The sequence below is a fragment of the Coregonus lavaretus genome, assembly GCF_964263955.1.
Source record: "Coregonus lavaretus genome assembly, chromosome: 8".
Lineage (NCBI taxonomy): Eukaryota > Metazoa > Chordata > Actinopteri > Salmoniformes > Salmonidae > Coregonus > Coregonus lavaretus.
Genome location: NC_139995.1, coordinates 55,461,683 through 55,486,682, shown reverse-complemented (window position 1 = coordinate 55,486,682; position 25,000 = coordinate 55,461,683). Strand labels below are relative to the sequence as shown.

Genomic DNA, 25,000 nt, shown 5'->3' with positions numbered 1-25,000 from the left:
ACCTATAGAGAAGAAAAGTTGCACACTCCCATGGCTCAGAAGCAATAAGCATACATTTCGTATATACTAAAGTTTCGACGGCAAGCTGCCTTCATCGGGGGTTAAAGGCTGTGCTAGAAAAACCCTGTCTATAAATGATTGAAGAATAGTTCATTTCTGCAACCTGCAAATACTGGATACTGTCAAGGGCCTTCCATTGTTTCAACCTGCAAACACCGGATACTGTCATGTGTTTCCCATTGTTTCAACCTGCAAACACCAGATACTATCATGGGTTCCCCATTGTTTCAACCTGCAAACACCGGATACTGTCATGGGTTTCCCATTGTTTCAACCTGCAAACACCGGATACTGTCATGGGTTCTTCCATTGTTTCAACCTGCAAACACAGGACACTGTCATGGGTTCTTCCATTGTTTTCCTAGAATTCCCAGGTTTTCTAGAAATCCTGGTTGGAGGATTCTGGATTTTCTACTTATTCCTTCCTGATTCCAGAACTCTTCCAACCAGGATTTCTGGAAAACATGGGAATTTTGGGGAAACGTACCAGAATTTTGCAACCCTAGTTGCAACCTGCAAAAACCTGCTACTACCATGAGGTCTCCAGTCCACAGTGAGTCTTACTCTGGATGCTTATATGAGATGTACACAATCACCTACACACTTTACAGTGTCCATATTGAGTACAGTTTACAAGGAGGGGTGAGGTGTGAGGTGTGAGGATGGGGGTCTCCACAGTGAGTCTTACCCTGAAGGTTTGTCCCAGTCGTCTTCACTGAAGCCCCCGTCACTAAAGTGGTAGTTCTTACTACGGCGGGCTGCAGGAGGGGGACTGTTCCTCTGCTTGGCACTCCTCCACTCATGGGGGTGCAGGGCGATGCCTGCTGCCTGGTGGATGTAGGTTCCTGCAGAGGTGGGACGGAGATGGGCCATAGAGGGTTAGATAGACACAACATAGAAAGAGAGAGAGACAACATGCTCTACACAAATTTGACAACAAATGGAAGGACCATGAGAAAGAGGTGGATAGGGTGTAACAAAACAATTATCTTGCTATTTATCAACCTGTATAAGGATACATGAACTATAGCATCATGGCTGAGGTTGTCCGGCCCTGGTCTCACCACAGACATCCTGTATAGACCTACCACTGGTCTCACCACAGACATCCTGTATAGGCCTACCACTGGTCCCACCACAGACATCCTGTATAGGCCTACCACTGGTCTCCCCACAGACATCCTGTATAGGCCTACCACTGGTCTCACCACAGACATCCTGTATAGACCTACCACTGGTCTCCCCACAGACATCCTGTATAGGCCTACCACTGGTCTCACCACATACATCCTGTATAAGCCTACCACTGGTCTCACCACAGACATCCTGTATAGGCCTACCACTGGTCTCACCACAGATATCCTGTATAGGCCTACCACTGGTCTCACCACAGACATCCTGTATAGGCCTACCACTGGTCTCACCACAGACATCCTGTATAGACCTACCACTGGTCTCACCACAGACATCCTGTATAGACCTACCACTGGTCTCACCACAGACATCCTGTATAGGCCTACCACTGGTCTCACCACAGACATACTGTATAGGCCTACCACTGGTTTCACTATGTCTACCACTAGTCTTTACCTTGGCTGCCGTAGCCGGCGTCGATGCCGGATCCGTCCCAGGACTCCATGGCAGAGTCCACACTGGGGATGGTGGTGGAGTAGATCTCTGACAGCTTGTTGGTCTTCTGAGAGTCCGTCATGTCTGATATGTCCTCTGTGTCACTCAAATCATTCTCCATCTCTCCATCCTTCTTCTTCTCGTCTGCTACTGAGGGAGGAAGAGGGAAAAATCTATTTAGAGAACGGTCTTTGGGTTTGTCAATACCAGTAATTTCCCAAAGTTACCGGAATCTTCTGTAATTTTGGTAATTAACAGGTAATCTATGGTAACTTTGGTAATTTATACTTGAATAACTTTTAAAAAGGCTCTCCCTCACCCTCCCTTTGGCAAATCTGACCATAACGCTATTCTCCTGATTCCTGCTTACAAGCAAAAACTCAAACAGGAAGTACCAGTAACGCGCTCAACAGACTGGAATATGTTCCGGGATTCATCCGATAACATTGAGGAGTTTACCACATCAGTCACCGGCTTCATTAATAAGTGCATCGATGACGTTGTCCCTACAGTGACCGTACATACATAACCCAACCAGAAGCCATGAATTACATGTTAACATCTGCACTGAGCTAAAGGCTAGTGCTGCCGCTTTCAAGGAGCTGGACACTAATCCCGATGCTTATAAGATATCCTGCTACGACCTCCGATGAGCCATCAAACAGGCAAAGTGTCAATACAGGACTAAGATCGAATCCTACTACGCTCGTCGGATGTGGCAGGGCTTGCAAACTATCACAGACTACAAAGGGAAACCCAGCCGCGAGCAGCCCAGTTACGTGAGCCTACCAGATTAGCTAATTGTCTTCTATGCTCACTTCGAGGCAAGCAACACTGAACCATGCATGAGGGCACCAGCTGTTCCGGATGACTGTGTAATCTCGCTCTCCGTAGCCAATGTGAGTAAGACCTTCAAACAGGTTAACATTCACAAGGCCGTGGAGCCAGACGGGTTACCAGGATGCGTACTCAGAGCATGCGCTGACCAGCTGGCAAGTGTCATCACTGACATTTTCAACCACTGCAGGCCAAAGGTCAACACAGGTCAGAAGTCAACTCTCCTGCAAATACTTAATCCATTCTAAATCATAGTTTTTACCAGCCATCCACACATTTGCTTAAACCAATGTCTTCTGTCATCGCTTTGGCCATAGATTGCTGTTATCATTTCTGAATATTTTTGTTGTGTAGACTTCTAATTGTTCGTCCCAACAGCAGGTGGGAATGGGAGCCATCTTGTTGCCCTCCAGTCCAGTGGAGGCTGATGAGGGGAGAACGGCTCATAATAATGGCCGAAACGGCGCATATTCCACTGACTCCGCTCCAGTCAATATCACGAGCCCGTTCTCCCCAATTAAGGTGCCACTAATAATGGTCCACTAACCTCCTGTGGTTAAGACTAACACTGACTCTTTTGACAAATGTAACTCAGCGCCTTTGTTTGGCACCTTGCTTTTTAACTGTTTGAGTCGGAGGCCACTCTTTTTATACAATTTTAGACCATTGTATAAGTGTTTTTGCATTACCTGTTTTATAATAGTTTGTAATTCTGTGAATACCAGCATTTCCTTTGTGTGTTAGCATTACCAAGTATCATAGATTTCAATATGCTCACTAAAAAGGTTATTTTGAGTTTGAGCAATGCAAAAACTGATAGCAGCTCTTTTCAGAATCTTAAATGGACTCTAGCACAGTCTGGCCTTTTGGGACAGCCAAGGGCTTGTAGAGGAGGTAAGAAAACAGTGCTTAAATACCTGTCCTGACTCGTGAGCCTGTAAAGCAGCACAAACCTCAAGGCCCTGTTGACTTGTAGAATATAGGCTACCCTGCACTGTCTGGTGTGGAGCACACAAAAGCCCCATCAAAAACTGCAAAGACTGTGCTTCCCAACTTTCTCTTGTGTAACACGAGATCCCTAAGAAACAAGGTAGATGAGCTTTACACTGTGACTCAGGCTAACGAGACTGCCATTGTAGCTGCGACCGAGTCTTGGTTAAAGGAAGATGTCCTAGACAATAGTCAGTCTTCAAGGCTCTAGTCTGCATAGAAAGGACAGAGTAACCTCGTGTGGTGGGGGTGTAGCCATGTACAGTGCCTTGCAAAAGTATTCATCCCCCTTGGTGTTTTTCCTATTTTGTTGCATTACAACCTGTAATTTAAATTGATTTTTATTTGGATTTCATGTAATGGACAAACACAAAATAGTCCAAATTGGTGAAGTGAAATGAAAAAAAAATCAAAAAAATAAATAACGGAAAAGTGGTGCGTGCATATGTATTCACCCCCTTTGCTATGAAGCCCCTAAATAAGATCTGGTGCAACCAATTACCTTCAGAAGTCACATAATTAGTTAAATAAAGTCCACCTGTGTGCAATCTAAGTGTCACATGATCTGTTACATGATCTCAGTATATATACACCTGTTCTGAAAGGCCCCGGAGTCTGCAACACCATTAAGCAAGGGGCACCACCAACCAAGCGGCACAATGAAGACCAAGGAGCTCTCCAAACAGGTCAGGGACAAAGTTGTGGAGAAGTACAGATCAGAGTTGGGTTATAAAAAAATATCCCAAACTCTGAACATCCCACGGAGCACCATTAAATCCATTATTAAAAAATGGAAAGAATATGGCACCACAACAAACCTGCCAAGAGAGGGCTGCCCACCAAAACTCGCGGACCAGGCAAGGAAGGCATTAATCAGAGAGGCAACAAAGAGACCAAAGATAACCCTGAAGGAGCTGCAAAGCTTCCACAGCGGAGATTGGAGTCCATAGGACCACTTTAAACCGTACACTCCACAGAGCTGGGCTTTACGGAAGAGTGGCCAGAAAAAAGCCATTGCTTAAAGAAAAAAATAAGCAAACACGTTTGGTGTTTGCCAAAAGCCATGTGGGAGACTCCCCAAACATATGGAAGAAGGTACTCTGGTCAGATGAGACTAAAATTGAGCTTTTTGGCCATCAAGGAAAAAGCTATGTCTGGCGCAAACTCAACACCTCTCATCACCCCGAGAACACCATCCCCACAGTGAAGCATGGTGGTGGCAGCATCATGCTGTGGGGATGTTTTTCATCTTCAGGGTCTGGGAAACTGGTCAGAATTGAAGGAATGATGGATGGTGCTAAATACAGGGAAATTCTTGAGAGAAGCCTGTTTCAGGCTTCCAGAGATTTGAGACTGGGACGGAGGTTAACCTTCCAGCAGGACAATGACCCTAAGCATACTGCTAAAGCAACACTAGAGTGGTTTAAGGAGAAACATTTAAATGTCTTGGAATGGCCTAGTCAAAGCCCAGACCTCAATCCAATTGAGAATATGTGGTATGACTTAAAGATTGCTGTACACCAGCGGAACCCATCCAACTTGAAGGAGTTGGAGCAGTTTTTCCTTGAAGAATGGGCAAAAATCCCAGTGGCTAGATGTGCCAAGCTTATAGAGACATACCCCAAGAGACTTGCAGTTGTAATTGCTGTAAAAGGTGGCTCTACAAAGTATTGACTTTGTGGGGGGGGGGGGATTAATAGTTATGCACGCTCAAGTTTTCAGTTTCTTTGTCTTATTTGTTGTTTGTTTCACAATAAAAAATATTTTGCATCTTCAAAGTGGTAGGCATGTTGTGTAAATCAAATGATACAAACCCCACAAAAAATTAATTTAAATTCCAGGTTGTAAGTCAACAAAATAGGAAAAATGCCAAAGGGGGTGAATACTTTCGCAAGCCACTGTATACTATATACCATACTATATACTATACTATATACTATATGATATCTTATACTATATACTATATACTATACAATATACTATACGATATACTATACGATATACACTATAGTATACTATACTATATACTATACGATATATTATACAATATACTATACGATATACTATATTATATACTATATACTATACTCTATACTATATACCATACTATATACTATATACTATACGATATACTATACTACTATACTATATACTATACTTTATACTATATACTATATACTATACGATATACTATACTATATACTATATACTATATACTATACCATACTATATACTATACTGTATACTATATACATACTATATACTATACTGTATACTATATAATATACTATATACCATACTATATAATATATGCTATACTATATGATATATACTATGCTATACACTATACTATATACTATATACTATATACTATACTGTATACTATATAATATACTATATACTATACTATATCATATATACTATACTATATGATGTACATAACGCACAGCATCCATCACAAGCGTTTACTGGACTTTGAGGACGACAGCTTTGAGTTTGTGGACTTGGCTGAGACCATCTCTCCTACCACGTGACATTAACTGCATTCTGTGTCCTCTATAACCGCCCCCCCCCCCTCCCCCCATTTTGTTTTCTAAAGAGGCCCGATCTGACTCCCAGGTCCTGTTTGAGTACTATTCAACACAGATCCAGGTATTGTGATTCTTGGTGATACCAATACCCTGAAACATGGTCCATTGTGTGCTCAGTTTGGACTAAAACAAGTGGTGTCAAAACCAGCTAGAGGCTCCAATCAGCTTGACTCCATCATCACTAACATCACATGGCTGTACTCTAAGCCAGCCCATCTGCGCTCAATTGGTATTTCTGACCATCAAACCCTCCTCTGGTCAGCTGGCCTATGGCCAAACACACTATCAAGATCAGTGTTCAGACGACGCTGCACCCCTGAATCTAAGAGGCGCTTAGGCCTCCAACTCAACACAGCAGATGTCAGTGCAGTGTACGAAGCTCCTCTGGTGCAAGCTAAAGTTGGCATCTTCTATGAAGTTCTCTCTCCTATCCTCAACCAGGCATTGTCCATCAGAAGGAGCAACATCACAACATCTGATAAGCTATGGATGACTCCTCAGATAAAGGAGCTCATTGTCGATTGGCAGAGAGCTTTCCAATCAGAGGACACCAGTGAGAACAAGATACTGTGCTCTAAAGTGGCATATCTCATACAACATGCTAAGAAGAAGATACTACGAGGATGAAGTCTTTCATCTCAGGACCAAGGACAGCGGAAACTCGTTTAAGTCCGTTAAAAAGCTGACGGGAGCTGCAGAAGACCAGAGTGAGGGAGATGACACAAAGACACAAGAGGAGTGTGAAACCCTGAGTCTTCACTTGTCTTCTGTGTGGAAGGACGCCGCATGCAACATCCCAAGCTCGGTGGTTGAAGACAGCATCTTAGCAAATATCATTGCTGAAGCCTACAGTATTGGACCGGGCAAGATGCTTATTTTCAATGTGAACGGGAGGAAAGCAGGCTGGCAAAGACGTCATCCCTGCCTGGATTCTCAAGACATACAGTAAGGAGCTTGCCCCTGTTTTGACACAATTGAAATTTTTCCCACCCAGTGGATAGACTCACTAGTCTGTGCAGTACCCAAGAAAGGCACACAAACATTTCCCTCGGGACTATCGTCAGATTAGTTCCCTCAGGACTATCGTCAGATCAGTTCCCACAGGACTATCGTCAGATCAGTTCCCACAGGACTATCGTCAGATCAGTTCCCACAGGACTATCGTCAGATCAGTTCCCACAGGACTATCGTCAGATCAGTTCCCACAGGACTATCGTCAGATCAGTTCCTTCAGCACTATAGTCAGATTAGTTCCCTCAGGACTATCGTCAGATCTCCCTTCTGAGCTGTATTTGAAAGGTCTATGAAGGAATTCTGAAGAACCTACTACTACAAGAAAACAGAGTCTGCAATTCATGGTTGGCAGCATGGTTTCATGAAGAGCAGATCCACTGTGACAGCCTTGCTGCAGAACGCTGCTGGACATCACTCCAAATTTGATGTCCACGCGACCTTCATTTTTAACCTTTATTTAACTATGCAAGTCAATTAAGAACAAATTATTATTTACAATGACGGCCTACCAAGAGGCAAAAGGCCTCCTGTGGGGAGGGGGGCTGGGATTAAAATAAAAATGTGGTACAAAACACACATCACGACAAGAGAGACCTAAGACAACAACACAACATGGCAGCAACACAACATGACAGCACAACATGGTAGCAACACAGCATGGTAGCAAAACAGCATGGTAGCAACACAACATAGCAGGAGCACAAACATGGTACAAACAATGTTAGGCACAGACAACAGCACGAAGGTCAAAAAGGTAGAGACAACAATACATCACGCGAAGCAGCCACAAGTGTCGTTAACAGTGGAAAAAGAGGGAGGAGCTAGCCGCATTAGAAGGGCTGGGAGATAAGGAAGTGTTTGACGGGCAAGGGGGCGTGGCTGAGTCAAATAGGAATCTTGACTTAATGAAGTGGTGATTAAAGAGCTCAGCCATGTGCTCCTTGTCAGTAACAACCACATAATCAACATTAAGGGACATGGGCAGCTGTGAGGAGGAGGGTTTATTCTCCAGGTCTTTCACCGTTTTCCAGAACTTCTTTAGGTTAGACCCACAGAGAGAGAACTGCTCCTTAAAGTAACTAACTTTGGCCTTCCGGATAGCCTGAGTACACTTATTTCTAATTTGCCTGAACGACAGCCAGTCAGCCTGAGTATTGGTGTGATGAGCATTTCGTCAAATGGTGTTCTTGAGGTGGAGTAACTCTGCCAGATCACGATCGAACCAGGGGCTGAACCTGTTTTTAATTATAATTTTCTTTATGGGGCCGTGCATGTTAACAATACCACTAAAAATATCAAAAAAGCATATTCGACAGAGGGGATCAAGCTGATTGTATACCAATTTACAGAGGCCAGGTCATGGTAGAGCACGGCGTGCTCATGAAGGAAGGCTTGCTCATTAAAGTTTTTCAGCAAGAGTCTATGATAAATCAGGACAGGTCATTTAACTGAGCAGCCATTACGAACACAGGCTGTAAAACAGTGATCACTAAGGTCATTAAAGAAAACACCAGACTGATACCTATCAGGATTATTTGTACTACAGTAGACGGGCCAGGCTGTACTATAGCAACAGTAGACGGGCCAGGCTGTACTATAGCAACAGTAGACAGGCCAGGCTGTACTATAGCAACAGTAGACGGGCCAGGCTGTACTATAGCAACAGTAGACGGGCCAGGCTGTACTATAGCAACAGTAGACGGGCCAGGCTGTACTATAGCAACAGTAGACAGGCCAGGCTGTACTATAGCAACAGTAGACGGGCCAGGCTGTACTATAGCAACAGTAGACGGGCCAGGCTGTACTATAGCAACAGTAGACGGGCCAGGCTGTACTATAGCAACAGTAGACAGGCCAGGCTGTACTATAGCAACAGTAGACAGGCAGGCTGTACTATAGCAACAGTAGACGGGCCAGGGTGTACTATAGCAACAGTAGACAGGCCAGGCTGTACTATAGCAACAGTAGACAGGCCAGGCTGTACTATAGCAACAGTAGACAGCCAGGCTGTACTATAGCAACAGTAGACAGGCCAGGCTGTACTATAGCAACAGTAGACGGGCCAGGCTGTACTATAGCAACAGTAGACGGGGCAGGCTGTACTATAGCAACAGTAGACAGGCAGGCTGTACTATAGCAACAGTAGACAGGCAGGCTGTACTATAGCAACAGTAGACGGGCCAGGCTGTACTATAGCAACAGTAGACAGGCAGGCTGTACTATAGCAACAGTAGACAGCCAGGCTGTACTATAGCAACAGTAGACGGGCCAGGCTGTACTATAGCAACAGTAGACGGGCCAGGCTGTACTATAGCAACAGTAGACAGGCCAGGCTGTACTATAGCAACAGTAGACGGGCCAGGCTGTACTATAGCAACAGTAGACGGGCCAGGCTGTACTATAGCAACAGTAGACAGGCCAGGCTGTACTATAGCAACAGTAGACAGGCCAGGGTGTACTATAGCAACAGTAGACGGGCCAGGCTGTACTATAGCAACAGTAGACAGGCCAGGCTGTACTATAGCAACAGTAGACGGGCCAGGCTGTACTATAGCAACAGTAGACAGGCCAGGCTGTACTATAGCAACAGTAGACGGGCCAGGCTGTACTATAGCAACAGTAGACAGGCCAGGCTGTACTATAGCAACAGTAGACAGGCCAGGCTGTACTATAGCAACAGTAGACGGGCCAGGCTGTACTATAGCAACAGTAGACAGCCAGGCTGTACTATAGCAACAGTAGACAGGCCAGGCTGTACTATTACATTTTCCATTTATGTAATTTAGCAGACGCTCTTATCCAGAGCGACTTACAAATTGGTGCAGGCCAGAGGTGGATGAACGTAGTGCCCTCGTTTGGGTGTAGGGTCTGATCAGAGCCTGAAGGTAAGGAGGTGCCATTCCCCTCACAGCTCCGTAGGCAAGCACCATGGTTTTCTAGTAGATGCACTATACTATAGCAACAGTAGACGGGCCAGGCTGTACTATAGCAACAGTAGACGGGCCAGGCTGTACTATAGCAACAGTAGACAGGCCAGGCTGTACTATAGCAACAGTAGACAGGCCAGGCTGTACTATAGCAACAGTAGACAGGCCAGGCTGTACTATAGCAACAGTAGACGGGCCAGGCTGTACTATAGCAACAGTAGACAGGCCAGGCTGTACTATAGCAACAGTAGACAGCCAGGCTGTACTATAGCAACAGTAGACAGGCCAGGCTGTACTATAGCAACAGTAGACGGGCCAGGCTGTACTATAGCAACAGTAGACAGGCCAGGCTGTACTATAGCAACAGTAGACAGCCAGGCTGTACTATAGCAACAGTAGACAGGCCAGGCTGTACTATAGCAACAGTAGACGGGCCAGGCTGTACTATAGCAACAGTAGACGGGCCAGGCTGTACTATAGCAACAGTAGACAGGCAGGCTGTACTATAGCAACAGTAGACAGGCCAGGCTGTACTATAGCAACAGTAGACGGGCCAGGCTGTACTATAGCAACAGTAGACGGGCCAGGCTGTACTATAGCAACAGTAGACAGGCCAGGCTGTACTATAGCAACAGTAGACAGGCCAGGCTGTACTATAGCAACAGTAGACAGGCCAGGCTGTACTATAGCAACAGTAGACAGGCCAGGCTGTACTATAGCAACAGTAGACAGCCAGGCTGTACTATAGCAACAGTAGACGGGCCAGGCTGTACTATAGCAACAGTAGACGGGCCAGGCTGTACTATAGCAACAGTAGACAGGCCAGGCTGTACTATAGCAACAGTAGACGGGCCAGGCTGTACTATAGCAACAGTAGACGGGCCAGGCTGTACTATAGCAACAGTAGACAGGCCAGGCTGTACTATAGCAACAGTAGACGGGCCAGGCTGTACTATAGCAACAGTAGACAGGCCAGGCTGTACTATAGCAACAGTAGACAGGCCAGGCTGTACTATAGCAACAGTAGACGGGCCAGGCTGTACTATAGCAACAGTAGACGGGCCAGGCTGTACTATAGCAACAGTAGACAGGCCAGGCTGTACTATAGCAACAGTAGACGGGCCAGGCTGTACTATAGCAACAGTAGACAGGCCAGGCTGTACTATAGCAACAGTAGACAGGCCAGGCTGTACTATAGCAACAGTAGACGGGCCAGGCTGTACTATAGCAACAGTAGACGGGCCAGGCTGTACTATAGCAACAGTAGACAGGCCAGGCTGTACTATAGCATCAGTAGACGGGCCAGGCTGTACTATAGCAACAGTAGACAGGCCAGGCTGTACTATAGCAACAGTAGACGGGGCAGGCTGTACTATAGCAACAGTAGACGGGCCAGGCTGTACTATAGCAACAGTAGACGGGCCAGGCTGTACTATAGCAACAGTAGACAGGCCAGGCTGTACTATAGCAACAGTAGACGGGGCAGGCTGTACTATAGCAACAGTAGACGGGCCAGGCTGTACTATAGCAACAGTAGACGGGCCAGGCTGTACTATAGCAACAGTAGACGGGCCAGGCTGTACTATAGCAACAGTAGACGGGCCAGGCTGTACTATAGCAACAGTAGACGGGCCAGGCTGTACTATAGCAACAGTAGACGGGCCAGGCTGTACTATAGCAACAGTAGACGGGCCAGGCTGTACTATAGCAACAGTAGACGGGCCAGGCTGTACTATAGCAACAGTAGACGGGCCAGGCTGTACTATAGCAACAGTAGACGGGCCAGGCTGTACTATAGCAACAGTAGACGGGCCAGGCTGTACTATAGCAACAGTAGACGGGCCAGGCTGTACTATAGCAACAGTAGACAGGCAGGCTGTACTATAGCAACAGTAGACAGGCCAGGCTGTACTATAGCAACAGTAGACAGGCAGGCTGTACTATAGCAACAGTAGACGGGCCAGGCTGTACTATAGCAACAGTAGACGGGCCAGGCTGTACTATAGCAACAGTAGACGGGCCAGGCTGTACTATAGCAACAGTAGACGGGCCAGGCTGTACTATAGCAACAGTAGACGGGCCAGGCTGTACTATAGCAACAGTAGACAGGCCAGGCTGTACTATAGCAACAGTAGACAGGCCAGGCTGTACTATAGCAACAGTAGACAGGCCAGGCTGTACTATAGCAACAGTAGACAGGCCAGGCTGTACTATAGCAACAGTAGACGGGCCAGGCTGTACTATAGCAACAGTAGACAGGCAGGCTGTACTATAGCAACAGTAGACAGCCAGGCTGTACTATAGCAACAGTAGACGGGCCAGGCTGTACTATAGCAACAGTAGACGGGCCAGGCTGTACTATAGCAACAGTAGACAGGCCAGGCTGTACTATAGCAACAGTAGACAGCCAGGCTGTACTATAGCAACAGTAGACAGGCCAGGCTGTACTATAGCAACAGTAGACAGGCCAGGCTGTACTATAGCAACAGTAGACAGCCAGGCTGTACTATAGCAACAGTAGACAGGCCAGGCTGTACTATAGCAACAGTAGACGGGCCAGGCTGTACTATAGCAACAGTAGACAGGCCAGGCTGTACTATAGCAACAGTAGACGGGCCAGGCTGTACTATAGCAACAGTAGACGGGCCAGGCTGTACTATAGCAACAGTAGACGGGCCAGGCTGTACTATAGCAACAGTAGACGGGCCAGGCTGTACTATAGCAACAGTAGACGGGCCAGGCTGTACTATTACATTTTCCATTTATGTAATTTAGCAGACGCTCTTATCCAGAGCGACTTACAAATTGGTGCAGGCCAGAGGTGGATGAATGTAGTGCCCTCGTTTGGGTGAAGGGTCTGATCAGAGCCTGAAGGTAAGGAGGTGCCATTCCCCTCACAGCTCCGTAGGCAAGCACCATGGTTTTCTAGTAGATGCACTATACTATAGCAACAGTAGACGGGCCAGGGTGTACATGCACATTTCCAGATATCATCAGCAGTAATACAATCAGGGCACGGCAGAGGAGAGGGAGAGCTTTGCAGTGTTGATTTTGTATGACATTTGAATGTGCATCAGATGGCAACAAGATCATATTGTACAGCAATTTCATCAGGTAACAAGAATACAAAGCCGGCGAGAGGGGGTTAGAATAGGATGGGAGGCCAAGAGGCCGTGTAACCAATAGAGAGTCAGAGTCGCGAGCGAGCGAGGGAACAAACATTGTCTGTCCCACGGTCGGGTAAACAAGCAAGTACATAATCAACAAAGCACACAGGAGTTATGGAGCAAAAAGTAAAACGTCTTGTTTAAAGTTCAAAGAGTCAGTCGCCCCAACAAAATAACGTGAGAGAATAGCTCTCTATGAGTCCAGTAGGCTATAAAAATTTAATAAAAGAAAATAAATAAATAAATAGTAGGCCTATGCTAGTTAATTTAAGCGTTTCTGAGTAAAGCTCACATAATACGATTCACAAGTTAATTAGCCTACATAAAAATTCAGATCAGTCCAAAGTCTGCGGCGTGTGTATGTGTGTGAGTGTGTGAGTGTGTGCTAGAGGCGAGCGAATGCTCGGGAGAGGGGGGGGAGCGTGGCGGGGGTACCTGTATCAGACAGGGGGAGACGGGGGGAGACAGGGGGAGACAGGCCAGGGCAGACGGGGAGCAGATCGCCGGGTGGGATCCAAGCAGCAGTGCAGCACGCAACGGGAGCAGGTGTCACACCCGCTTGGGAGAAGCTTTTGTCGGGAGGCTGAGTAGGAGAGGAGGCGTTCAGGTGTGTGGTGGAGCAGATGAAGCGTCCGGAGCGAAAAAGCTAAACGAAAAACGTTGGGCGAAGACAAAACCAAGACGCAGGTAAAATCGCTAAATTCCAAAGCCAGATCAAAGAGCAATTAAAGTAAAAAGCGAAAAGGTAAACTCTGCATATGTTCCAGCAGCGTCCTTCACACGGGCCTTTGACACTAGCATTTCGCTACATCCGCAATATCATCTGCTAAATATGTGTATGTGACCAATAAAATTGGATTTGATTTTGACACTATCTACCATGGAAAACTTCTACACTCTCTAAGCAGACTAGGAACTTCGAAGCACATCTGGCTCTCAATCCACAGCTACTGCATCTTCAGGGAATGACAGCAAAAAGTTAAGTGAGGCAGTCAGTACAGGCTGGGGTCCCCCAAGGCAGAGTCCTATCCCCACTCCTGTTTGTTCTCTGCATGAACTCACAAGACAAACCTGATGCCATCTGATGTTGAACCCATCAGGTATGCAGACGATAAGACCCTTTCTGAACATCTAATGGGCAGTCTACCAGGCCAGATGGATGCAAGCTGCCGGGGAAAACAGTCACAGCATGGGGTCAGACATACTGCCTCACAGCCAATGCACTGAAAAACCAAAGACATGGTTATTAGCCTCAGGAAGCCTCAAAACAGATTGACGGCAAGGCAGTGGAACGTGTGGACACCTTTAAGCTCCTCTGGGTGCAGCTCTCCTATGACCTCTCATGGGATGCCCAGGTCAGATACATGCTGAAGAGGGCCCAACCAAGAAGCTACTAACTGAGCGCTGGTCTTCAGATGTTCTGACCCACACATATAATTTATGACATTTACCTGTCCTGGAATATACTTCACCTGTCTTGGAATATGCTTCACCTGTCCTGGAATATGCTTCACCTGTCCTGGAATGTGCTTCACCTGTCCTGGAATATGCTCACCTGTCCTGAAATATGCCCACCTGTCCTGGAATATGCTTCACCTGTCCTGGAATATGCTTCACTTGTCCTGGAATATGCTCACCTATCCTGGAATATGCTTCACCTGTTTGGGCAGGTCTCCCAAAGCTCCTGATGAAAGACATGGAAAGCCTTCAGAGAAGATGCTACCGTTTTATCTGAATACCCTATGACACATTCCCCAGCCTGGAGGCAAGAAGAGACGAGGCCACAAGACGTGAGTTCACTCGGCTACTGAAGGAGGGGACCCACCCATTTCTCTAGGCTCTGACCACAAAACCAAACCACAGCCAATCAGAAGCACAAAAAGACACCAATTGAACTTTCTGCCTACAGCGTACAGGCTGACTCTGTAGTGTACCTGTGGTCATTTCTTAAATTCTTAACTGTAATGTGCCCAGTGAAATCATTTTTTAGATGACTACTGTGTTTTTATGTACATGTATTTAATATATACTGTATATATTTCAGAGTGGTCCTCATCCTGTAAAGAGCATCTCATTTCGTACTGTTATGTAATGATGTTTTGTATAATAAACTCGAACGTGAACCTCTCCCTGACCCAGTCAGTATGTTTCAAGCAGACCACCATAGCCAATGTGCCAAGAACGCCAAGGTAAGCAATCTAAATGACTATCGCGCCTTAGTACTCACATATGTAGCCATGAAATGCTTTGAAAGGCTGGTCATGGCTCACATCAACACCATCATCCCAGACACAGAGGAGGCAATCTCTATTGCACTCCACACTGCCCTCTCCCACCTGGACAAGAGGAACACCTACGTGAAAGTGCTATTCATTGACTACAGCTCAGCATTCAACACCATAGTGCCATCCAAGCTCATCACTAAGCTCAGTATCCTGGGACTGAACACCTCCCTCTGTTAATTGGATCCTGGACATCCTGACGGGCCGCCCCCAGGTGATGAGGGTAGCAACAACACATCCGCCACGTTCGGGGCCCCTCAGGGGTGCGTGCTTAGTCCCCTCCTCTAATCCCTGTTCACCCAGGACTGAGTGGCCAAGCACGACTCCAACGCCATCATTAAGTTTGCTGACGACACGAATGTGGTAGGCAGCCTATAGCAGGGTTCTTCAATTCCGGTCCTGGAGGGCCGAAACACCTCTGTTTTTCATCCTCTCCTTCTAATCAGGGGCTAATTCAGACCTGGGACACCAGGTGCGTGCAATTAACTACCAGGTAGAAATAAAAAACAGAAGTGTTTCGGCCCTCCAGGACCGGAATTGAAGAACCCTGGCCTATAGGGAGGTCAGTGACCTGGCAGTGTGGTGCCAGGACAACAACCTCTTCCTCAACATCAGCAAGACAAAGGAGCAGATCGTGGACTACAGGAAATGGAGGGCCGAGCACACCCCCATCCACATCGGCGGGGCTGAAGTGGAGCGGGTCGAGAGCTTCAAGTTCCTTGGTGTCCACATAACTAAGGAATTAATATGGACCACACACACCAACATGGACCACACATCCCCCCCCCGCAAGAGGCTGGAAAGATTTGGCATGGGCCCTCAGATCCTCATAAAGTTCTACAGCTGCACCATTGAGAGCATCTTGAATGGCCGCATCACAGCTTGGTATGGCAACTGCTTGGCATCTGACCGCAAGGCACTACAGAGGGTAGAGTGTACGGCCCAGTACAACACTGGGGCCGAGCTTCCTGCCATCCAGGACCTCTATACCAGGCGGTGTCAGAAGAATATTTTCTAAGACTCCAGCCACCCAAGCCATAGACTGTTCTCTCTGCTACCGCACGGCAAGCTGTACCGATGCATCAAAGTCTGCAACCAACAGAACCCTGAACAGCTTCTACCCCCAAGCCATAAGACTGCTAAAATGTAAATTAAATAGCTACTCAGACTATCTGCATTAAACCCCCTTTTGCACTAACTCTTTTGACTCGTCACATACGCCGCTGATCCCGCGTATTATCTATCCTATTGCCTAGTCACTTTACCTACTGTATACGTACAAATCTACCTCAACTACCTCATGCCCCTGCAAATATCGACTCGGTACTGGTACCCCGTGTTTATAACCAAGTTATCGTTACTCATTGTGTATTTATTCCTTGTGTTATAATTTGTTTCTATTATCTTTCTATCTTTCTCTCTGCGTTGTTGGGAAGGGCCCGTAAGTAAGCATTTCACTGTTAATCTACACCAGTGGCGGCTCCTGAAAAAATTCTCAGGGGGGGCAATTTTTCTGATGATTTAGGTGACCTACACACATTTTAAAAAAGATATGTCCAGCAACAACATGAAGACAGGGGCAGCATATAAGTCAATACCAGAAGCATTTATTGACTGATCTCAAAAGTGTTGGCTTACCAGGGTTGGTGGAGCCCTCAGTTTCATCTTTGCCTCGCAAAGCTAACTCAAACACTCCGCAAAACTTCACACACTGGATTAGCCGGCTGAGGATGTGGCGGTTCTTGCTAATGTCGTAGTAAATATATTTGTTATAGTGAATATGGAATATGATATGTTGAGTAAAATGTTGTGCTAAGATCTATTTAGGTCAGGAGCTGGTTATAAGTTCTGTTCCTATCCAATAACAATGGACAAAAGGGTCCTATCTTGTCAGCCTTGTCAGTTTCAGTTCTCCAGTAAACTTGTGATTATCAACACTAACCTCATCGTTGTGGCGGCGGACAGCTAGCCTGTATCCCTCATCCAGTTGAGTGGGAATGTTCACTCTCCCCAAAGCAGACAATCTCAAACAGCTATCCATGTGGGTCTTTGACAGCTCATGTTTCTTAATCTTTCCTGAAAGATGGTGCATGTCCGTTACACACCAGTCGCTGTCCAAGCGGTGCTGTCTGCCGTGCCGCCTTCAGGGTGAAAGAGTAAGCAGGGGGTAGCAGAAGACTGCATTAGCTACATCGCAGCCTGCTAGCCAGGTTTTTCGTTCGTACCAATTTTTGGAAAATCCTCGGGTGTAGGACTTCCCCCCTTTAGTAGAAACCTGTTGAATTATTAAATTTGGTCTGGGAGGTCCTAATTGTTTCGTTGCCAATTTATCTTCATTTGTTCGCCGACAAAAAGGAACTTCTTTCAAAGACACAATCGAGTTGCACTGAAGCCTAGCCATTTTGATAGTAGTAGTGAATTGATTGATGCTGCTACCCGCTCTTTTCTTAGTTACGTTCATGGTTATGTTACGTATGACGAAAGCGCGTAAGTGCAAGCCCTCAGAAACCCATAGAGATTGTATTGAAAGCTCTGATATTTGAAAAAAATAGATTTTACATGGGAGTCTATGACAGACTTCTGGGCGATTTTCAACCTGACTGAAATCGCCCCAAAAGGGGGGGGGGCCATTTGAAGCACGACTTTAGCCTGATTGGACATTTAGTGGCACTGTGGCAGATCAGACGTCTAGATTACAACACTGATAACTACTGTTGCCGTGATATAATTGATTAGAAAAAAAATCCCTTCCTTTTCCCGTTTGGCAGTGCGTCGCCCATATCGCCCTATTGAACACACCGCCCCTGGTCTACACCTGTTGTTTGAGAAACATGTGACAAATACAATTAGATTAGATTTGATGTTGACTTAGTAAAATAAATAATTGTAAAATAAATATATAGAAGCTTTTTCATGCTGAAACCCTCATATTAAACACCCATGGTGTTTTATATTTAAGATAATGTTTTACAGCTTCGTCATTCATAAATCTTCTTATTTTATATATTTTACATGTGATAAGGCCACACAGAGGGCCAGAGATAATTATAGACACCTTTTTAATAATCTGAAGTACCCAAAAAGGCCGATAGATGTCATCTTATAAAATAAAAACCTGAAAGTAACAAAATTCTGGTAGTTTACTGGTAAACTTAGAAGTGTCCAGTGATATACCCTCCCATTGTAGCCCTAGCTCTGGTCAAGAGTAAGGCACTATACAGGGAATAGGGTGCCGATTGATACATCTAAAAGCTTAAACAACGTTCTCACATGTCTGTCCAAGGGTGGGAGGAAAATACCAGACCTTGGTCATATGTCAAATACTTTCAAATACACAGTACATTATGAATCTGAAATATGTGAGAGTACTTGAGGTGCTCTTGAATTAGATTTAGCTTGGCGTTTTTTGGCACGTTTCAGATTATTCCATTGGTTTCACTGTACTAAATCCAGTGCAGCTCATGTATTGGAAAGTATCCGAGACATGTATTTGACCTAGCTGCGCCTGGAAAATGTATGCTGTTGTCTATTTGTTTATTTGTCAGGGGCCAATGTCACAACAACACCATTGCACAAACATTGCACAACCACAACAACAACCACTGTACCCTACTCAGCCACACAGTTTATTTCTATAAAAAAACATTCCATCTGTGACTGTGGTTCCTTATAATGTAATGACAAATAATCAGCATGTCATAAACTACATCTGATTTACACCAGATGACAGCGTTACAGCCTTAACTCTTTGTCCATGGAAACATTTTAATGTGATCATACATCATACTAATTTCAGAGCGGATAACTTTATGTAAACACAGTGCAGGTCATCCGAGAAATGATCAAAGTGACCAAGCCTCAAAAAACAAAGGAAGTTCCGTTTTTTTCTTCTTCATTGTCCATAATGATTATTGTCTGGTTTTATGGGGAGGAAAACCTCAGAACCACATAGACCTCATAGCACATGAATTAGAAAGATGAGCTGTTTGGGGATTCTCTAAGACAGCTAACAGTATGTATCTGTCGGACTGTATTGAAGCCTGGACAGAGGAGGCAGAGGCCTCATTGTTCTGAAGAAGCCAGAGCTGCACAGCCTCAGTGGGTGCCAGCAGCACTCAGCTAGCCAGCTATAGCAACACTCAGCTAGCCAGCAATAGCAACACTCAGCTAGCCAGCTATAGCAGCACTCAGCTAGCCAGCAATAGCAACACTCAGCTAGCCAGCTACAGCACCACTCAGCTAGCCAGCTATAGCAACACTCAGCTAGCCAGCTATATCGTCGCTCAGCTAGCCAGCTATAGCAACGCTCAGGTAGCCAGCTATAGCAACGCTCAGCTAGCCGGCTATAGCAACGCTCAGGTAGCCAGCTATAGCAACGCTCAGCTAGCCAGCTATATCGTCGCTCAGCTAGCCAGCTATAGCAACGCTCAGGTAGCCAGCTATAGCAACGCTCAGCTAGCCGGCTATAGCAACACACAGCTAGCCAGCTATAGCAACACTCAGCTAGCCAGCTATATCGTCGCTCAGCTAGCCAGCTATAGCAACGCTCAGGTAGCCAGCTATAGCAACGCTCAGCTAGCCGGCTATAGCAACACACAGCTAGCCGGCTACAGCTTTACTCAGCTAGCCAGCCAGCTACAGCATCACTCAGCTAGCCAGCTACAGCAGCACTCAGCTAGCCAGCTACAGCAGCACTCAGCTTGCTGGCTACAGCATCACTCAGCTAGCCAGCTATATCAAATTCACCAACCCTGCCTGGATTTATGTCTTTGTCAGTTTGTTTAAATGTCAAACTACAACTGGCTTGTTACGTCTCAGATGTCTGTCCTCAAACTGTTTACCCCCTGAGGGTGTAGGTCTCCTACTATGCAAATGTAAGACCGTACAGTCCTGGCAAGGTAAAGAATACAGTACTTCTAAGATGGTGGGTACTGGTATTTCGCTAGCGGCTCCCTTGATGTCCATGAGAAAGGGAAACATTTGGTCCGCGCACAAAAAGATTTAGCATAATGCTGACTTTAAAATGGTTATTTTCACTGCATCAGGGATAGCGTACACAGACGTTTCGGCTTTGCAGCCTTCTTCAGTGTGTAGCTACACATCTTTTTAATTCAAAACAGCATTTCGTTTATGAGTTAACCCCACATATTTATAAATTGATGAGTCTGATGTCCTTTGTGGTAAGCTATCTCATGAATTGAGATAATGTATCCAAGTGAGCAGACACCCAAGGCAATTGATTCATGAATGGTTCACGCCTGATGCCCTCAACTACCCTTCGTGCCCGCTCCCATACCCTATAATTCTGTATTTCTTTGTGATTGTAACTTGTATCCAGGTAGACCAGAGAAGACACATCCCTGATTGGCAGATGAGTGGCAACCCTGATTAGAAGCACCTGCTGCTCATCGGTTGCTCACCTGTGTTCCCTACGAATGCCGTTCTGAATGAAGACGATGTGTACCTACGCACTGAAGAAGGCTGCGAAGCCGAAACGTCTGTGTACGCTATTCCCTGATGCAGTGAAAATAATAAAACATGTTAACAAATGAAGTAAGCTTTTACGCAACATCTTTTTGAGAGCGGGATCAATAACACCTTTTATTGTCTGACTTCACAGGTTTTATGCCCCAGCCAAGCTTCTGGGAGATAGTCGCCTTTTGATTAGGTGCAGGCTGACACCTGAGGAAGGCCGAAACATATTGGCAAATCAAAAATAATAATAATACAAAAAAAAAAAAAAAATGTTTTATTGTCACATAACCCCACATAGGTGCAGTGAAATGTGTTGTTTTACAGTGTCAGCCATAATAGTACAGCGCCCCCTGGAGCCAATTAGAGGTAAGTGCCTTGCTCACCTTATTTAAACCAGCGACCTTTCGGTTACTGGCCCAACCCTCTAAACACTAGGCGACCTTCCGCCATTACCTTCCCTTACCTGGCACCTCTACAGTAATATCTGTTTCATCAGCAACGATGAAGACTAGAGTCTTCCTGCTTGCTCTTTGGGGTCTAGGTTGGGTTAATGTAAAAGCACTTTGTGACAGCTGCTGATATAAAAAAACTGCTTTATTAATAATACGCTTGATTGATTGATTTTCTGAACACGTACTGTCGACCTGTTTCTTGATCTTGAGTGTGACTGTCTCCCCGGCCACCTGTAGTAGGTGAATGGCCTCGCTGAGCGGCTTTCCCTTCAGACTGACACTGTTGATGGCCAGGATACGATCTCCCACATGGATGGCTCCGGTCCTACAGGGAAGATGACAGGTTAAATGTAGGATCTCTGGTGCCGTATGTGTCAGGGTCTCAGAGTAGGAGAGCTGATCCAGGATCCGTTTTGTCTTTTAGATCATAATGAATAAGATTATATAGACAGGGGGACCTGATTCTAGATCAGTATATATGATTATGGGTCCTGGAATGTTGACAAATAGCTTAAGTGTGGCCAGCCAGGAGTTTTTCATGATCACGTGACCTGACCAGGAAAATCTCTAGTCAGGAAATACTTTGTGACAAAAAACTCCAGGCCCTACTTAATGGAGATGCTAAATGAGAGAGGATTTATTTGATACCAGATGGCAGTAATGCAATATAATAGTGCCTATAAGATGGATCGTGATGATTTGTCATGACACCTGTTTAACCCATCCAACATATCTAATGATCTCATATAATCAATTCTTTACATAGGTACAATCCCTTTACTAAAAGAGAACCAGTTTAAAAACATTAGTTGTTTATATAAACAGCAGTAAAAATGCAGAATAGGTCTGCCCGTTAGGTTGACCCAAAAGTCCCACTTTGGTAGGAATGAAAACAGATTCCCTTATCTGGTTAGATATACACAAACGTCTGAGTCAGGATATGAGCGTATGCCAATGAGTCACAAGCTGCAGGAACAGCGACCATGACCGAGGTCAAGCAATGATAAGCCTTTTTTTGTCTCTCTATCTGTCTGTCTGTCTGTGTCTGTCTGTCTGTCTGTCTGTCTGTCTGTCTGTCTGTCTGTCTGTCTGTCTGTCTGTCTGTCTGTCTGTCTGTCTGTCTGTCTGTCTGTCTGTCTGTGTCTGTGTCTGTGTCTGTCTCTGTCTGTCTGTCTGTCTGTCTGTCTGTCTGTCTGTCTGTCTGTCTTTATTGTGATAACTGACGAAGCAATACGATAGAGCCTCTACTCTGTTGATGCTACAAACATAGCCCTCGGAAAACAGATCTGAGTTAAATAAGTATTTGTTTTCTGTCAAATACTTAGAGTGTTTGATTCAGGACAGATGGTGTTTGCACTTTTGGGACTATTCCCATCGGTTACATTGCACCAGAAAAGCTCAATCAAGTGCAGCTAAAGTATGAAAGATTTCAAAATACTATTTGAACCCAGGTCTACACAGAAAACAGGACACAGGGCTTAAATATAGTATAAATAGACTTAAATGCATGTTGATTAAAATGTACATAGGCTAGCGGTATGGGATTGGTGTTGACCTGGGTTCAAATAATATTTGAAATAATTTCAAATACTTTATAAGGGCTTATTTGAGATTGTCTGTTGCAATGGAACCAATAGAATAGTGACAAAACTGAAGAAAAAACAAACATCTGGCACTCCAGGCAAACGCTAATAGATTTAAAATCATAGTTGAACCCAGGTCTGTGACTGATAGTCTGTATGAGAACAGAATGCTAGAAGAAGTGTAGAAGAGAATCAGATTGTTTCTCATGGAGACTGAAAGGCTTTCTTTAGTTCACAAGCTAGAGGAGTACATAGGTCATGTGTTGTACGCACGCACACACACACACACTGTGGTCGGTGGGAGACCAGAAGCCTCATCATGTTGTCTGCTGTACAAGGTTGGCCGTTAAAGTTAAATCCATGTCAATCTATTAAAAGAGGAGAGGTTGTGAACTCTGGCTCTCAGGCTGCGTGGGAGAGAGGGGGGACAGAGGGGGGAGAGAGAGAGAGTGTGAGGGAGAGAGAGGATGTGGTGGGAGAGAGAAGGAGGGAGGACTCCATAGGGTAGAGAGGGCTGACCGTGGGGCTAGAGTTGGCCCTTGCCGACCCTGGGTCTCTTTCACAAATAGTATTTCCTTGATTCCTAAAGGCCTTCCTACTCGACCCCTTTCTGAAAATGCAGTTGAGAAGAAGGTCTCGAGAACACCAAGGTCGGCAGGGGCGGACAGGTTGACTCTAGCCCCACAGTCAGGTGCCTTTGTGGGGCAAGGGAAGCAAGATCCCAGGGTCCGCTGGGTCTCTCAGACAGGCCCGCTTGGTGAGGCTGGAGATGATATGCTGTCCCATGTCCCTTTGTCCTTCTGTCCCCTGTCCCCCCCCCCCCCATCTCCTCTGTCCCCCCTGCCCCTGTACCCTGTCCTGCCCCCCCCCCCCGATGCCCCAAGGCTGTCTCACCTCTCAGCCAGGCCCCTCTTGGTGAGGCCAGATATAACGATGGGGTCAAAGGGCTCCTCTGTGCCTGAGATGGTGATGCCCAGCGGGCCTCCGTATCTCTTCAGCTCCACCGTATAGATGATCGAACCAGACGTCTCCTGTTCATCTAGGGGGGAGGTAAGAGAGAGGGAGAGGGAGGGAGGAGAGGGAGGGAGGAGAGACTGTTAGAGAGGGGGGGGGGAGTTCAGGGTATACAGTAAATACTGTAGACTAAAGCAACAGAAAATCAGAGAGAAAGAGCGTGAGAGACAGAGAGAGAGATGAAAAAGGAAGGAGAGAGAGATACAGAGAGAGGGAGAGAGAGAAAGAGAGAGAGAGAGAGAGAGAGAGAGAGAGAGAGGAGAGGATTGCTTCAGGGCATAGCTACACTTTTAAGCAGAGAGAATCACACAGCTCCCTAAACATACTCAAAAATCCAAAATTCACAGGCAGAAAGGCATAATATTTCAATAACGGCTGAAGGATGGGCTGTTCATCCTCCACACAGTATAAGAAATGCATAGACGAAATTAAAATTGCCCATTTATCATGACCGTGATGGCTTTATTCTCAGAAATAGGTCATGTGTGAAACATGTCTGCAGATCCCACCAATGGAGAGAAAATGTAAGGAGGGAAAGAAAATGTTGGGAGGCAAACAGAGGAGAGGAAGATAACTGAGTCAGGACTTAGGAAATGCTTCTATGCTTTCACATCAGACAGCAAAGATATATACCTATCCGCTATTTATAGAGCTGCATCTGATTAAACCTATCTGCTATTTATAGAGCTGCATCTGATATTTGGTAGAGAGTATGAACTATATAACACTATAGGTCACTAGTATTTAATCATGCCATTTGTGGGTCTAAAACACTGCAATACTGGTGGGTGATAACTGTTGAATCACGATTGTGTCAGTAGAAGAAGAAAATGGTTGTGGGTAGTTGTAGACAATACTGCCACCTTGTGGTGAAGTCTGGTACTCAATGAGTTTTTCCTTGCCACTGCATCTGCTTCCGTTTATTCTTTGGGGTCTGATTGATTGATTCATCAGTATTTATGTCTTCTCTATATACCAT

General features: G+C 45.6%; 1 protein-coding gene across 1 annotated transcript in view; it reads right to left on the bottom strand.

Moving 5' to 3' along the window:
- LOC311134103 (glutamate receptor-interacting protein 2-like) overlaps nucleotides 1-25,000 on the bottom strand; it is a gene marked incomplete at its 5' end in the record, with an annotated part of 45,686 nt that overhangs the window by 19,732 nt on the left and 954 nt on the right. Inside the window, 4 exons of the mRNA XM_084167690.1 lie at nucleotides 749-905; nucleotides 1,651-1,839; nucleotides 21,610-21,749; nucleotides 23,902-24,046. Of these exons, the coding sequence (XP_084023816.1) occupies nucleotides 749-905; nucleotides 1,651-1,839; nucleotides 21,610-21,749; nucleotides 23,902-24,046 (631 nt within the window). The remainder of the gene's footprint in view (nucleotides 1-748; nucleotides 906-1,650; nucleotides 1,840-21,609; nucleotides 21,750-23,901; nucleotides 24,047-25,000) is intronic.